Here is a 15,606-nt window from a genome sequence, read left to right as displayed (position 1 = left end):
ACCATGGGTAAGCTCTGGCCATCATAATCTTTCAGCTCGAAAAAGTGGATTTCTACTGGTGTGGGCGAATAAAGGGATCGACTAAGATGAACAAACAGAACAACTCCCTGATCAAATTGGTTGGCCACCCAGTGGGTGTGTTTTCTGGAATTTTATCAAATGTGCACAATGTATACAAGGGAGCCACACCCTCAAACCTTGTTACGCACGTTTATAGGGTAAGTCTGAACAGCACATACTAAGAAGTGCTTAAATTAAAAACGTGTAAAAAAGGCTGAATCGTCCCATTGGTGCACATGTGGACGAGTTATGAAACCTCTTCAAAAGAGGGCACACAATCATCACTTTTGAATGAGCACCCTCATGCATAATCATAAGTCCATGGGCATCTTCTTGGCTGCTATCTACATGTAATATCATTGTGAGATGTGTCATCATATAAATGCTCACACACGCCATACAATTGCAATAATTCATGTACTTTTTTCAAATTTTATTCATGTTTACTACATCATTTTCATTGGCTGAACTTCACAACTTCAAATCGTACAATCACGGGGACCAGAAATCTGAAAAACCCATTCAAGTATACACTTAATAAATTATTGTTCTTAAAAAAAAAAAAAGACTAAATAAATTAATGCAAAATAAATACTAATAAAATAATAATGGAAAATAAATAGCCTTACAAAAATGAGCAAATAATTTCATGAGCCTCCGATATAGTACAAATCCACCATGCGATCTTGAGAGAGTGACAGTTGGAACATTCCTTTTTCAACCTGATACAAACAAATCCAGTCTACTAGACCTGCTGTGTTTGACCTTTGACCCATAGAGGACCTAGAGGACAGTGTTCTGGAGGTTTCTGTGTCCTCGACCAGCAAGGTGCCCCTGTGTGGCGGCTTAGCTTGGGTCTAGTCTAGTCTGGTTGGTTCTCTGAGAATAGGCGACCTTGAACGTCCCATCAGCCCATTGGGCAGAAACAGGCAGAATCCCAGAATCTCTTTCAGCCAGGAAGGAGTCTTTATCCTCCATTTTGGATCTGATCCCATCGGGCAGAGGATCCGTCAGACAAAACAGAAACGTAGCCCCAGTCCCCCCACCCCCTTCTCTTCCACTTTGTAGCCCCCACGTTGATGAGCTGGGGGGTCTGGGAAACAGGACCGCTAGCTAACTGGCTGGCCGCTTGCTGCTACAATGCACACGTTTGTTTGTTTTTTTTTGTCGTGGGGGTTGGCGCCTGGTTCCTAGGAGCTGGCAGCCGCAGCGCTGTTGAATTTGTCCAGGACGGTGGCGTTGACTCTCTGGAACAGCCACTGCTGCGTCTCCGACCCGGGGTCGCATTTATTCATGAAAATCCTCTTATCACCGGGACTGCAGTCCATGCAACCGCTGCTCACCAGGTGGTACAGCAATTTATCCTGTGTGTTGGCCCAGAGAGCGAGAGAGAGCGTGCGAGAGAGACACAGAGCACGAAAGAAAAAGCATGAGGTAGAGAGAGAGAGAGAGAGAGAGAGAGAGAGAGAGAGAGAGAGCAGGAAGCAGAGAGAGAGAAGAGAGGGAGGAAAAGAAGGATTGAGATAAATTATTCAAATAAAGTAGAGACAGGTAAGCCTGTCTCTGGCAGGCAGGCTGCTGTTTAATCCTGCTCTCTCATCTCCCACTCCCTTCAAACAGATTACAGACGGGGAGCTGAGCATCTGACTGCAACAAGGTATTTCCTCCCTCCAATCTAATCCGAGTTTACATGAATTCATTGGGGTTAGGGGGCTGAATTTGGGAGTTAAACTAGGCTGAGAAATATGAGTTCAACACACAAGAGTTTTTAAACCCAGAGTTCCAACGGACTATTACATTACTTTTCTGAAAGTTTATTCTTTGGGTTCATCCTCCCTCGCATGACAGAAAGGGAAAAGTAACAAATTCAGCTGCAAAAGAAAGAGGAATTGAAGGAAGTACGAATCGTTGAAAACTGACAACACAAAATGGCTTCCAATAAAATATTATCTATGGTGATTGCAAACTATTAAATATAGCCAGTGATGGATTCAAACTGAAAAAGGATTCTGTGGGGAGGGATAAAGTTGTGGAGAAAGATGAGCTGGAGAACGCCTCAGAGGTACTTGGCAGTATTTTTGTTCTTGTATCATGAGTCCGCCTTCCTGATTTTACAATGTTGACACAGCCTCAAGCCCACCTCAGCCCTTTAATAGGTGGCTATTGCATCTGTGTAGCTTGAGTTCCAGACCTGACTGTGTTGTCTTGCCACAGTAATGGAGGTGGCAAACAGATCTGGGACTCACGCTAGCATCTGTGCACCTCTGAACCTCATCACGTCATTCTAGGCAGAACCTTAAGAGAGATGGGACTGTAATGACATTCTGATTTTGTGCTGGGTAAACATTCATCTCTCCTCCCTAAATGATGTGGAGGAAATAGGAGTGGTGTGACGATAAAATAAGTCCCCTATTACTTTCCTCTACCTGGAACGCAGCAGTAAAAACACAGTGTACATCTTTTCTATTTGATGACTTTGATATTGTGTTGTGACTGAATACATCAGGCCTACTTTCCTTTACTACAGTGTTTACGTGGCTACGTATGGACATTTCCCTGGCGTGTAGGACTGCTATCAACGCCATTTAGTTAGATTGCCTTGCTGTGGCAGTGGAATAACCACACAACTGCGGCTGTGGTAGAATTTGAATGATGAGGGGCTTGATGTGGTGTTATAACAGTAATCATACCAGGCTTTCTGTTGATTATTGATTATTTATTTGTAATTTACGTTCCACATGGAATATAAAGCCAAAACAGAAGTAAAGTAAGTACCATACAGATACAATATAATCGTGTTCTATTTAATTCTGTTTAAAGTTACCTTCCTATAGCTCCAGTGCTGGTTGCCCTTCATGCCGTGGCAGTCGTACAGTGTGACAGGGGAACTCTGGGAGATGGAGTCAAAGCAGAACTTCCTGGTGTGGAGAGGATCCCCTGGCCTGATGTCCTCTCTCCAGCCAAATGTAAATATCTGAGTACAAACAAGTACACAGGCACAACATGGTATCCAAGTTCCGTTATGAGATTCACAGTATGACTACCCTAAATGTCATTTTAGAGGCGGATGAACATGAGGACAAGAATGCAGTGATGATCTGTTCAGATTTAACAGTAAACAGCAGGAAAATTTGTTGCATATGAAGCAATCGCCGGCTACAGTACCCCAAACTTGTTTTGACTTAAAGGAAAATGCCACCCAAAAATTATCTTTTGGTATTTGTTTCATTAGTCCATTGTTGATATACTACTAAAATGTTTTTCATGTCAGCAATCAAGTTTTCAACATATATAACTTTAAAAATACAGAAATAATGCCAGTATGAAGCAAAATTATAATAAAAGCATCATACCAGCTGTATTGCTGTATTTTGAAAGTTATATATTGCTGACAGGCAAATTGCTGACAGGCAAAACATTTTGGGACTATATCAACAATGGACTAATGAAACAAATACCAAAATATCATTTTTGGGTGGAATTTTCCATTTAGTGTAGTTCTGTGTATTTCGTATGTTATGGTTATTTTGTGAGACTAAGTGTTGTGATGGCTGTTTTGCAGACAGCACATGTTGCGACTAATCTTTAATCAAACTATTTGCAGGTACCTTACCAAAAAGGTATTTCTTGCAAGGGGCAATATGCAGTTCAAACAACAACATTTGGAAGTTATATTCCTTAAGTATCAATGGGTACATATAATTCATTTAAAAGTGACAAAATGGATGTAGTAATTGCAGATTGCCGCTTTAATGGGGCTCCCTGCCTAAATAAAGGTTAAATAAATAAAACATACTGCTACAGTATGACTCATGGAGGGGTCATTCATTCCTGACTATTACTAACTGACTGACTGAATGATTAACAGGCCATGGAGGGATCATGGAGGGATCACTCCTGACTGATACTGACTGAATGAATGAATGATTAACAGGCCAGACTCATGGAGGGGTCACTCCTGACTGATACTGACTGAATGAATGAATGATTAACAGGCTGGTGATGTGCTGTACCTAGAGCAATATAATATAGACTACACCCTGCAATACAGTATAATATAGTATAGACTACACCCTACTATACAGTACAATATAGTATAGACTACACCCCGCTATACAGTATAATATAGTATAGACAACACTGTACCATACAATATAGTATAGACTACACCCTACTATACAGTACAATATTGTGCAGACTACACCATACTATACAGTATAGACTACACGCTATTATACAGTAAAATATAGTATAGACTACACCCTACTATACAGTAATAATATGGTATAGACTACACCTACACCCTACTATACAGTATAATATAGTAGACTACACCCTACTATACAGTATAATATAGTAGACTACACCCTACTATACAGTAATAATATGGTATAGACTACACCTACACCCTACTATACAGTGTAATATAGTAGACTACACCCTACTATGCAGTATAATATAGTATAGACTACACCCTACTATGCAGTATAATATAGTATAGACTACACCCTACTATACAGTATAATATAGTACAGATTACACCATACTATACAGCATGGACTACACCCTGCTATACAGTATATTATAGTATAGACGATACTGTACCATACAAAAAGGACTACACCCTACTATACAGTATAATATAGTACAGACTACACTGTACCATACAGTATAATACAGATCAGACTACACTGTACCATACAGTATAATATAGTATAGACTACACCCTACTATACAGTATAATATAGTATAGACTATACCCTACTAGTATAATATAGACTACACCCTACTATACGGTATATTATAGTATAGAATACAACCTACTATACAGCATACTATAATATAGACTACATATACACCGTACTATACAGTATAATATAGACTACACTCTACTATACATTATAATATAGTATAGACTACACCTGCACCCCACTATACTGTATAATATAGTATAGACGTCACCCTACTATACAGTATGATAGAATATAGACTACATATAATACACTGCTCAAAAAATAAAGGGAACACTTAAACAACACAATGTAACCCCAAGTCAATCACACTTCTGTGAAATCAAACTGTCGACTTAGGAAGCAACACTGATTGACAATACATTTCACATGCTGTTGTGCAAATGGAATAGACAACAGGTGGAAATTATAGGCAATTAGCAAGACACCCCCAATAAAGGAGTGGTTCTGCAGGTGGGGACCACAGACCACTTCTCAGTTCCTATGCTTCCTGGCTGATGTTTTGGTCACTTTTGAATGCTGGCGGTGCTTTCACTCTAGTGGTAGCATGAGACGGAGTCTACAACCCACACAAGTGGCTCAGGTAGTGCAGCTCATCCAGGATGGCACATCAATGCAAGCTGTGGCAAGAAGGTTTGCTGTGTCTGTCAGCATAGTGTCTACAGCATGGAGGCGCTACCAGGAGACAGGCCAGTACATCAGGAGACGTGGAGGAGGCCGTAGGAGGGCAACGACCCAGCAGCAGGACCGCTACCTCCGCCTTTGTGCAAGGAGGAGCAGGAGGAGCACTGCCAGAGCCCTGCAAAATGACCTCCAGCAGGCCACAAATGTGCATGTGTCTGCTCAAACGGTCAGAAACAGACTCCATGAGGGTGGTATGAGGCCCCGACGTCCACAGGTGGGGGTTGTGCTTACAGCCCAACACTGTGCAGGAAGTTTGGCATTTGCCAGAGAACACCAAGATTGGCAAATTCGCCACTGGCGCCCTGTGCTCTTCACAGATGAAAACAGGTTCACACTGAGCACATGTGACAGACGTGACAGAGTCTGGAGACGCCGTGGAGAACGTTCTGCTGACTGCAACATCCTCCAGCATGACCGGTTTGGCGGTGGGTCAGTCATGGTGTGGGGTGGCATTTCTTTGGGGGGCCGCACAGCCCTCCATGTGCTCGCCAGAGGTAGCCTGACTGCCATTAGGTACCGAGATGAGATCCTCAGACCTCTTGTGAGACCATATGCTGGTGCGGTTGGCCCTGGGTTCCTCCTAATGCAAGACCTCATGTGGCTGGAGTGTGTCAGCAGTTCCTGCAAGGGGAAGACATTGATGCTATGGACTGGCCCGCCCGTTCCCCAGACCTGAATCCAATTGAGCACATCTGGGACATCATGTCTCGCTCCATCCACCAACGCCACGTTGCACCACAGACTGTCCAGGAGGTGGCGGATGCTTTAGTCCAGGTCTGGGAGGAGATCCCTAGGAGACCATCCGCCACCTCATCAGGAGCATGCCCAGGCGTTGTAGGGAGGTCATACAGGCACGTGGAGGCCACATACACTACTGAGCCTCATTTTGACTTGTTTGAAGGACATTACATCAAAGTTGGATCAGCCTGTAGTGTGGTTTTCCACTTTAATTTTGAGTGTGACTCCAAATCCAGACCTCCATGGGTTGATAAATTGGATTCCATTGATTATTTTTGTGTGATTTTGTTGTCAGCACATTCAACTATGTAAAGAAAAAAGTATTTAATAAGATTATTTCATTCATTCAGATCTAGGATGTGTTATTTTAGAGTTCCCTTTATTTTTTTGAGCAGTATATAATATATTATATTGTATAATATATTATACTGTATAATATAGACTACACCCTACTACACAGTATAATATAGTATAGACTACACTGTACCATACAGTATAATATAGTATTTGACTACACCCTACTATACAGTATAATATAGTATAGACTACACCCTACTATACAGTATAATATAGTATAGACTACACCCACACCCTACTATACTGTATAATATAGTATAGACGTCACCCTTTATACAGTATGATAGAATATAGACTACATATAATATAGTATATTATACTGTATAATATATTATACTGTATAATATAGACTACGCCCTACTACACAGTATAACATAGTATAGACTACACCCTACCATACAGTATAATATAGTATAGACTACACCCTACCATACAGTATAATATAGTATAGACTACACTCTACTATACAGTATAATATGGTATAGACTACACCTACACCCTACTATACAGTATATTATAGTGTAGACTACACCCTACTATACAGTATAATATAGTATAGACTATACCCTACTAGTATAATATAATATAGACTACACACTACTATATGGTATATTATAGTGTAGACTACACCCTACTATACGGTATATTATAGTGTAGACTACAAACTACTATACAGTGTAATATAGTATAGACTATACCCTACCATACAGTATAATATAGTGTAGACTACACCCTACTATACAGTATAATATAATGTAGACTACACCCTACTATACAGTATAATATAGTGTAGACTACACCCTACTATACAGTATAATATAGTGTAGACTACACCCTACTATACAGTATATTATAGTGTAGACTACACCCTACTATACAGTATAATATAGTATAGACTATACCCTACTAGTATAATATAATATAGACTACACCCTACTATACAGTATAATATAGTATAGAATACACCCTACTATACAGTATAATGTAGTATAGACTACACCTACACCCTACTATACAGTACAAGGCTCCCGTTGTACCTACCTGTTCGTGTGCCCAGGTGCGTTCAGCCCCCTCCTTCAGACAGGCGTCCAGTCGCAGCTCTGTCCCTGTGGGGCCGTGCTTGGAGTCTATACACAGACCTGATGCAGCGTTACGAATCTACAAGGACACAAAGAGAGAGAGGGCTCAGTTAAAACTAAACACACACATGGAAGCCTCCCAAAAACAGAGAAAGGAGGCCTCGGTGAAGACTTGCACGCACGCACGCACGCACGCACACACACATCTATAGATGTAGAGACCACAGGATGAGATACTCCGGCTTCTCTCTAATGCTCAACGCTCTGATCAATGGACTCCAGTGTATAGTGAGTGGAATCCATGGCAACCTTCCAAACACACTGTACACAGTAACTTAGTACAAGCAGCCAACTATCTATACACAGTACGTGGTTTTAAGTAACAGCGTATGATCTGACATGGTATCAAAGCTCTCACAGTTTGCTGACAAGATCTACTCTCACCAGTGACTGTAAGAGATAAGCTAATTAGTTCTTGGAGCATCTTCCTCCCTTTAAGCCGGAGTTAACAGGCTCCCCCCTACTGTGAAAACTTTCTAAGTTTCAGAGTTACTTGGCTCTCAAACACATTTGATTGATTGTGCCATTTGCCTAATTCTCTTTATAGCATTCAGGTGAGCTTGGCTGGTGTCACAGTATAGCTCAATAATGCATGAATCCAGTAGCACTGCATCTAAAGTAGCCTGGTCTCTGTCTGTCTCTGTGGCCCTCACTAACACATTCAGAGGAGAGAGAAAGGCGAGGGCAGAGGAGAGAGGACAAAGGAGGAGAGAGGGGGAGAGTGAGTTAGAGTGTGTGAGAGATAGATAGAGAGAGAGCCAGAGGAATGGTTGGAGAGATGAGGTCCTACAGGGTCAGAGTGAGACACTGTATTTGACAGGAAGGAGACCAGGGATGGAATACTCAGAGGTGTTTTGCACAGGGTTGACTCTCTTATAAATTTTGTTACCCCTGCTCGCCACTAGATGGGGCCAAAGACATTAGCTAGGGCTGTAGCAAATAATGGTGATTGTTTGACTGTTAGTGTGGAGAATGTCTGACAACAACGCTATGGTTGGCTCAGAAAATGTTGATTATAAAAATGTATACCAACTCAATGTCAGCTCTCCTCAATGTTGTGCATGTTTTTCTAATAACAGTACAGATTACGGCTTTTATTTGGGTCAGGATAACTTGTGTTTCTTTTGTGGAGTTGAGATAAAAACTCGAGCTGTGAAAAATGGAGCAACAAAAACTAAACTAACGGAATGACAGAAATTCTCTACAAAATGGCGACACATTTCTTGCGTCAGTGCTTTCTGCCTCTTTGGTTGCTCCCGCATCTAAACTAGAGAGCCTCTCCCCTTTTCCCATCATGAAGGAGTGAAATATTCAAGACAAGTGATTTCCCCTTTCCTCTTGAACAACAACAGAAACATCCATTAGGTACAGGTCAGATGTGACCAATTTTCTACAGGCAGCCCCATCTCTGGAAGGTCACATCGTCAGCCAATGAGAAAAGACAGGAAACGCTGTGTTCCTGACGTAGACCTAATTCAATCGGACACTATTCCAAAAGGATGATACATACCAATAATACAAATCTTTGCTGCAAAGTTCTACAGTATTTTACATGTCAAACAATAATACGAGTTTAGTCCTTTAAATGCTGCAAACAAACTTGGCACTTTGTGCCTATCGGGCACCCGTGGAGCAGCATTATGAAGCAAAAAGTTTTGCCAGAAGTGCAGTTGGAAATGCAAAATAATACCCACCTGCATTGCAATTCAGAAACTTCAAATAATCAAACTCCCTCAGCCTGCCGCCCGCATCGACAAAGTGCATTTAACCACAGGGTCATTAGGAGTAAACTGCTGATCGCTCTGAAAGACCAATAATGGTGTGCAAATTGTACTGCATAATGGGCCTTCACTCTCCACTTTTCCCAAGCCTCATCTGTCTGAAATGGGCCCAGGAGCAAAACACAGTGCTTCTCCCCGATGCCATGCCTATCAACATGCCAGCGCTGATCTAGAGACACAGTTAGAGCCGAATCAAAAGGCCTGATGATTGCATCACTTGAAGTGATTTAGACCTATTGAAGGAGCCGTAGTGTGGAGTTGTGGGGAGCGAGGAAGATTGGATGGTGGGGAGGGGGTCAGATCGACAGCCCCCTATTTACCCAGTCTGCACAGCTCCAAGGCCGAGGTGTCGAGAAGGCTGACCCCCTGATCGTCATCTTCCAGAGATGTAGAGGAAGTTTAATCTGAGCTCTCTCTCCTCTATGTCTGTCTCACAATCTCACTCTCTCTTTGTCCCTCTGATCTTATCCCCTTCCCTCTCTCGCTCTGTCGGTCTCCCCTCTCCCTTCTCTCTCCCTGTCCTCCCTTGCAATCTGGGCTTGAATACCCAATGAGAGATCTTTATAGTTCCATAGATCAGGTGGGGTGACAGGCAGGGTGAGAGCCAGAGAAGAGATGGCACATGAAGCTGTCAGCCTGATGATAAAATTACTATCATCCTCACCCGGGGGAGGAAAGAGGAGATATTTACCTACTGTGCAAACATTTTCTCATCAAGAGATACACCACTTCACTTCTTATTTACTATCCATTTTCACCTCTGGCTAATAGGGAAGAGGTGGTTAATCAGCGGGGACGGTAATAAGCTGGGACTTGTGTTGTGTGTGTGCTTGTACAATTTGTGCTAATGACCTTGTAGACGTGAACAGCGGAGAGTGGGAAAGGTGGGTCACTGCGGAGACGGCCTTCCATTCTACCTATTATCATTAGTACCCTGACCCAGGGGCCAGGACGTCAGAAAAACATAGAAAGTGAGATTTTCTAAAAGAAGGCAGAGCAAAGAATCCAATTATATGTAATGCAAAATTAATTTCATTTTTCATATTAACGTACAACGTGTTCACCGTGAGGTTTCTGAAATATTTCAGTGGCTTGAGAGGAGGATGTGGTTTCCTTCCGGCACATAGGATGAATTAATTAGTGAATGATGTATTCCAGGTCCATCTAACCATCTACCAGTGATTATTAAAACTACTCCTGCACCCAACCTCCCATGGCTGGGAAACAATCTCCATGAATACCTGATTCTTAGCCTGGATAGTGGGGACACTATTTACAGTTGAAGTCGGAAGTTTACATTCACTTAGGTTGGAGTCATTAAATCTTGTTTTTCAACCACACATTTTTTGTTAACAAACTATAGCTTTGGCAAGTTGGTTAGGACATCTACTTTGTGCATGACACAAGTAATTTTTCCAACAATTGTTTACAGACAGATTAGTTCACTTACATTTCACTGTATCACAATTCCAGTGGGTCAGATGTTTACATACACTAAGTTGACTGTGCCTTTAAACAGCGTGGAAAATTCCAGATAGGCTAATTGACATCATTTGAGTCAATTGGAGGTGTACCTGTGGATGTATTTCAAGGCCTACCTTCAAACTCAGTGCCTCTTTGCTTGACATCATACCGCTCAGGAAGGAGAAGCGTTCTGTCTCCTAGAGATGAACGTACTTTGGTGCGAAAAGTGCAAATCAATCCCAGAACAACAGCAAAGGACCTTGTGAAGATGCTGGAGGAAACAGGTACAAAAGTATCTATGTCCACAATAAAACGATTCCTATATCGACATAACCTGAAAGGCCGCTCAGCAAGGAAGAAGCCACTGCTCCAAAACTGCCATAAAAAAAAGCCAGACTACAGTTTGCAACTGCACATGGGGACAAAGATTGTACTTTTTGGAGAAATGTCCTCTGGTCTGATGAAACAAAAATAGAACTGTTTGGCCATAATGACCATCGTTATGTTTGGAGGAAAAAGGGGGACGCTTGCAAGCTGAAGAACACCATCCCAACCGTGAAGCACGGGGGTGGCAGCATCATGTTGTGGGGGTGCTTTGCTGCAGGAGGGACTGGTGCACTTCACAAAATAGATGGCATCATGAGGATGGAAAATTATGTGGATATATTGAAGCAACATCTTAAGACATCAGTCAGGAAGTTAAAGCTTGGTCGCAAATGGGTCATCCAAATGGACAATGACCCCAAGAATACTTCCAAAGTTGTGGCAAAATGGCTTAAGGACAACAAAGTCAAGGTATTGGAGTGGCCATCACAAAGCCCTGACCTCAATCCCATAGAAAAATTGTGGGCAGAACTGAAAAAGCGTGTGCGAGCAAGGAGGCCTACAAATCTGACTCAGTTATACAAGCTCTGTCAGGAGAAATCTGCCAAAATTCACCCAACTTATTGTGGGAAGCTTGTGGAAGGCTACCCGAAACGTTTGACCCAAGTTAAACAATTTAAAGGCAATGCTACCAAATACTAAATGAGTGTATGTAAACTTCTGACCCACTGGGAATGTGATGAAAGGAATAAAAGCTTAAATAAATCACTCTACTATAATTCTGACATTTCACATTCTTAAAATAAAGTGGGGATCCTAAATGACCTAAAACAGGGAATTTTTACTGAGATTAAATGTCAGGAATTGTGAAAAAACGGGAGTTTAAATGTATTTGGCCAAGGTCTACGTAAACTTCCGACTTCAACTGTAAATGGTGAACGGAGCATACCAGTATGGATTCCAGGCAACCTGATTCCAGCTCCTGCATTTATGGATATGATTGCCTGAGGCTAGATCCCATCCTCACAGAGAACAGATAGAGATGGTAATAAAATGCCAAGGCCATCTCCAGCCTCATCCCTTCACAGGTAACACAGAGAGGCATTATATATATCTCAGAATACGATGCAGCAAACTGCATGTCATGTTTATGGACAATGTAAAGTCAAATCTCCTACTTATGGTTTCTGGGGGTAGTGAAGCAGACAGTCCAGCTCTGTCCGTTTTGTGACACTGTCTACTCTAAAACATTTCATTAGCAGGCTGCTGGCTGCCTGTCCCATATGAGAAATGCATTACATTTCAGCGAGCACCAGACATTCATAAATCAATGAACATGGAAGAGTCCCAAATGGCACCCTATTCCCTATATAGTGCACTATTTTGGGCCATGATCAAAATCAATGCACTATAAAGGGAATAGGGTGCCATTTGGGATACAGTTCTGGTAGAATAATAGCCTTCCGTGACACACCTGTGGAGGCATTCAGGCACTGTCTCTTAGCTGATGTATTGGTGTCTGGAAATAGATTCCTTCATTACAATACCAGCTAAAAATACGGAAGAAACCAAATCAGCCTGTGGATACTGCTCAGACTTTGCTGTTATTGGTGGCAAGTAAGACAGTGGGTTTATGTAGGCCTAAGTATTGTGAGAAGTCCTATTATTTGTATCAATGCCTCAGTAAGTGACCTCGAATACATGACCTGACGTTTAATTTTGGATTCAAAGGTAATCACATATGGTTTTATATGCCTTTGTATGCTTTTCTTTTTGTGTGTGTGTGTACCGGCTCTTGCGAGTGGGTTCATTCGTTCTGTAGGTGCGTTAGCTCTGTCTGTGTGCGTACGTGCTCTTGTATGTGTGTGTGTGTGTGTGTGTGTGTGTGTGTGTGTGTGTGTGTGTGTGTGTGTGTGTATGTGTGGTGGTTCTGTGTGTATTCCTAACTTCCTACCTCTCCCCAGGCGGCAGGCAGCGGCTCCACAGCGGGGTAGTACTTGGCCAGGTCCCAGGCCACAGCGTTCATGTACCACTTGAAGTCTTTACACTTGAGGTGTCTCCTCAGCTCCTTTTGGGCTGTCAGGTCCCCGGTGGACAGGTGGCGGTACTCTGGACGACGCTGGTAGATGAACTCTGTGTACTCATCCATCCATGTCTCAGCCACCCTCTTCAGGTTCTGAGATAAGGGAGAGAGACAGGGAGGGAGAGAAGGGGTAAGGAGATGGACTGTCTGTGTGTTTAGCTTATCACAGCACAGATCACAGTGCGCTGAGTTAGTCAGACCTCATCTTAAATCAGATAGATGGCTGGACCTACATCCTCAGTTTGACTATCAGCCATGTGCTGATAGTCAACCAGTCAAAATGGCTGCATGTTAGCCATAACCAGTTGATGGAAGCAGTGTATTGACTGGTCAGTCTAACTTACTCTGGCTAGGCTTGTTCCAGACGGCACTTTGTAGGGGACGTATTTCCTGTAGATATGTCCTACTCGGGAGCATGGTACGTCGTACATACTGCCCCCACACATCCATACCTGAATGGAGATGGAACACAAATAATACCTCAGTACATTACTTCAAAAGCTTTCTGTCAGTCTGCTAGCTATGTGTCCTAAGCCAGGCCGCAAAACCTTTGTAACTCAACCAACCGTGTGTTGTAAGTAGGGTTGCAAAATTTCGGGAACATTTAATACATTTTCTGGTTTTCCAGAATACCTGGTTGGATGATTCCGGATTTCCTGCTTATTCCCTCCTGATTCTGGGATTTCGGGAGAAATCAGAGAATTTATTGAATGTTCCCGGAATTTTGCAACCCTAGTTGTAAGCATTGAAGTAAAGAAAGAAAAGAAAAAAGCTCACTTAGTTTTTCCTATTGTGCCAGAAAGGAATCACAGGTATCTTTCAATTTCAAAGCCCTGAGTTATTGTGGACTGAGTTCAGAGTGAGGATATTGTTGTTGAAATGGTTGAGTAGATGGGTTTGTGTTCTGTTTGTTGCAAGACCCTAATACAGGCAACCTATTGTCCCTCTGTCCACACTTGAAGTGGATTCCCACTTTGTCTGCTTGGCAGGGCCACATTATAAGCCTCTTTGAGCGGAGGGACTGAAAGGAATCCTATTTCCAGAGCACTCCGCTCGATACCCCTCTTTTCCTGCATCAAAGGAAGAGCTAGAAAGAAGAGGAAGGAAGAGGGCAGGTGTCAGTAGTGCTACTCTGAACCCCTTCAGTCTGCTATCCTCTCCCTTACTGTCTCCCGTGCTCTCTCTTCCTCTCTATGCCTCTCTGTATCTCTTCATGTCCCTCCATTCTTTCTCATTCCTCTCCCCTTTTTCCCTCCCTCTCTCACCCCTCCTTTCAAACTTGGCAGCTTGATTAGAATTAGAGTGGTCATGCTGACTGTTTGGAAAGGATCCTGGGACATTTCACCTCTCCTCCTCGCTCCACCTCTCTCCCTGCTCTGCCATATCAAAACGAGGCAGGGCGCTTTCCTGTGGAGCCTCAGGTTAATGGTCAAGCTGGCTTTACAGGCTTCATTGACATGTGGAGAGATTCCTCCAGTCTTCAGAAAATGGCCTCTTCAGAGGAGATGTTCATTAACCTCTCATATCAGCAGATGAGGGGTTTATGAATGACTCCCATGCGTTCATGAGTAACAATTTGTTTTAGCGTACCACTCACAGGACGAGGTAAAATTCCTTGAGATGCTTTGATGATAACTGTTCAATGTGAGATACAACCAGTGTCAATAGATTGTCAGTCTAACAGCTATCATATGTAGGTTAACTGTCAGACATCCATATTCCGTGACAGTAGAGGAGAGTGGGGTAAGTTGAGCCAAAGGGGTCAGTTGAGCCACCCTTGTTTCTAGGAAACCATACACAAAATGTATAATTTGACCAAATATTTAGGGAGAGGTCATCATTTCATGGAGTCTATGAAGGAAGAAACCACATGGAAAAAGTGGTAAGCAAGTTATGTCAAAAAAGTCAAAATCATTTATTGTGTTAGAGGTTTCATGATGCTTCTAAACCAAAGTAGATCATATTAAGAGTGTTCTATACATACATCAGTTGGGGTCTGTATAAGCTTCAAAATGAGGTCCTAAACCTAGCATGAAAGTGTATCCTTGTAGCTGTGTGGGGTAATAAAGTCAAAATGTTTGTCTTGGGGTAAGTTGAGCCAATGGCAAGTTGAGCAAATTGAAGTGTTTTCTTCCCAAGTGTAATGCAAGGCATTATTGGTGGGATATGAGGTTACAACAGGGCCTGGCCTATGTTAATTTGAAAAAGTACAAAGTGTTTGTTAG

The 15,606-nt window shown here is 42.4% G+C and overlaps 1 protein-coding gene across 2 annotated transcripts in view; it reads right to left on the bottom strand.

Moving 5' to 3' along the window:
* Nucleotides 1-472: 472 nt before the first annotated feature.
* Nucleotides 473-15,606, bottom strand: part of LOC106602390 (polypeptide N-acetylgalactosaminyltransferase like 6) — a 247,826-nt gene continuing 232,692 nt past the window's right edge. For both annotated transcript variants that reach the window (XM_045716609.2, XM_045716610.2), the window contains exons 9-13: nucleotides 13,726-13,833; nucleotides 13,253-13,474; nucleotides 7,632-7,748; nucleotides 2,885-3,034; nucleotides 473-1,424 (exon numbers count right to left, since the gene is read on the bottom strand). In XM_045716609.2, the coding sequence (XP_045572565.1) occupies nucleotides 1,251-1,424; nucleotides 2,885-3,034; nucleotides 7,632-7,748; nucleotides 13,253-13,474; nucleotides 13,726-13,833 (771 nt within the window). In that variant the 3' untranslated portion in view covers nucleotides 473-1,250. The remainder of the gene's footprint in view (nucleotides 1,425-2,884; nucleotides 3,035-7,631; nucleotides 7,749-13,252; nucleotides 13,475-13,725; nucleotides 13,834-15,606) is intronic.

This window comes from Salmo salar, chromosome 04 (genome assembly GCF_965601325.2).
Source record: "Salmo salar chromosome 04, fSalSal1, whole genome shotgun sequence".
In the NCBI taxonomy this organism is placed as follows: domain Eukaryota; kingdom Metazoa; phylum Chordata; class Actinopteri; order Salmoniformes; family Salmonidae; genus Salmo; species Salmo salar.
Note: the sequence above shows the minus strand (reverse complement) of the source record. Positions and strands in the feature narration are given on the sequence as shown.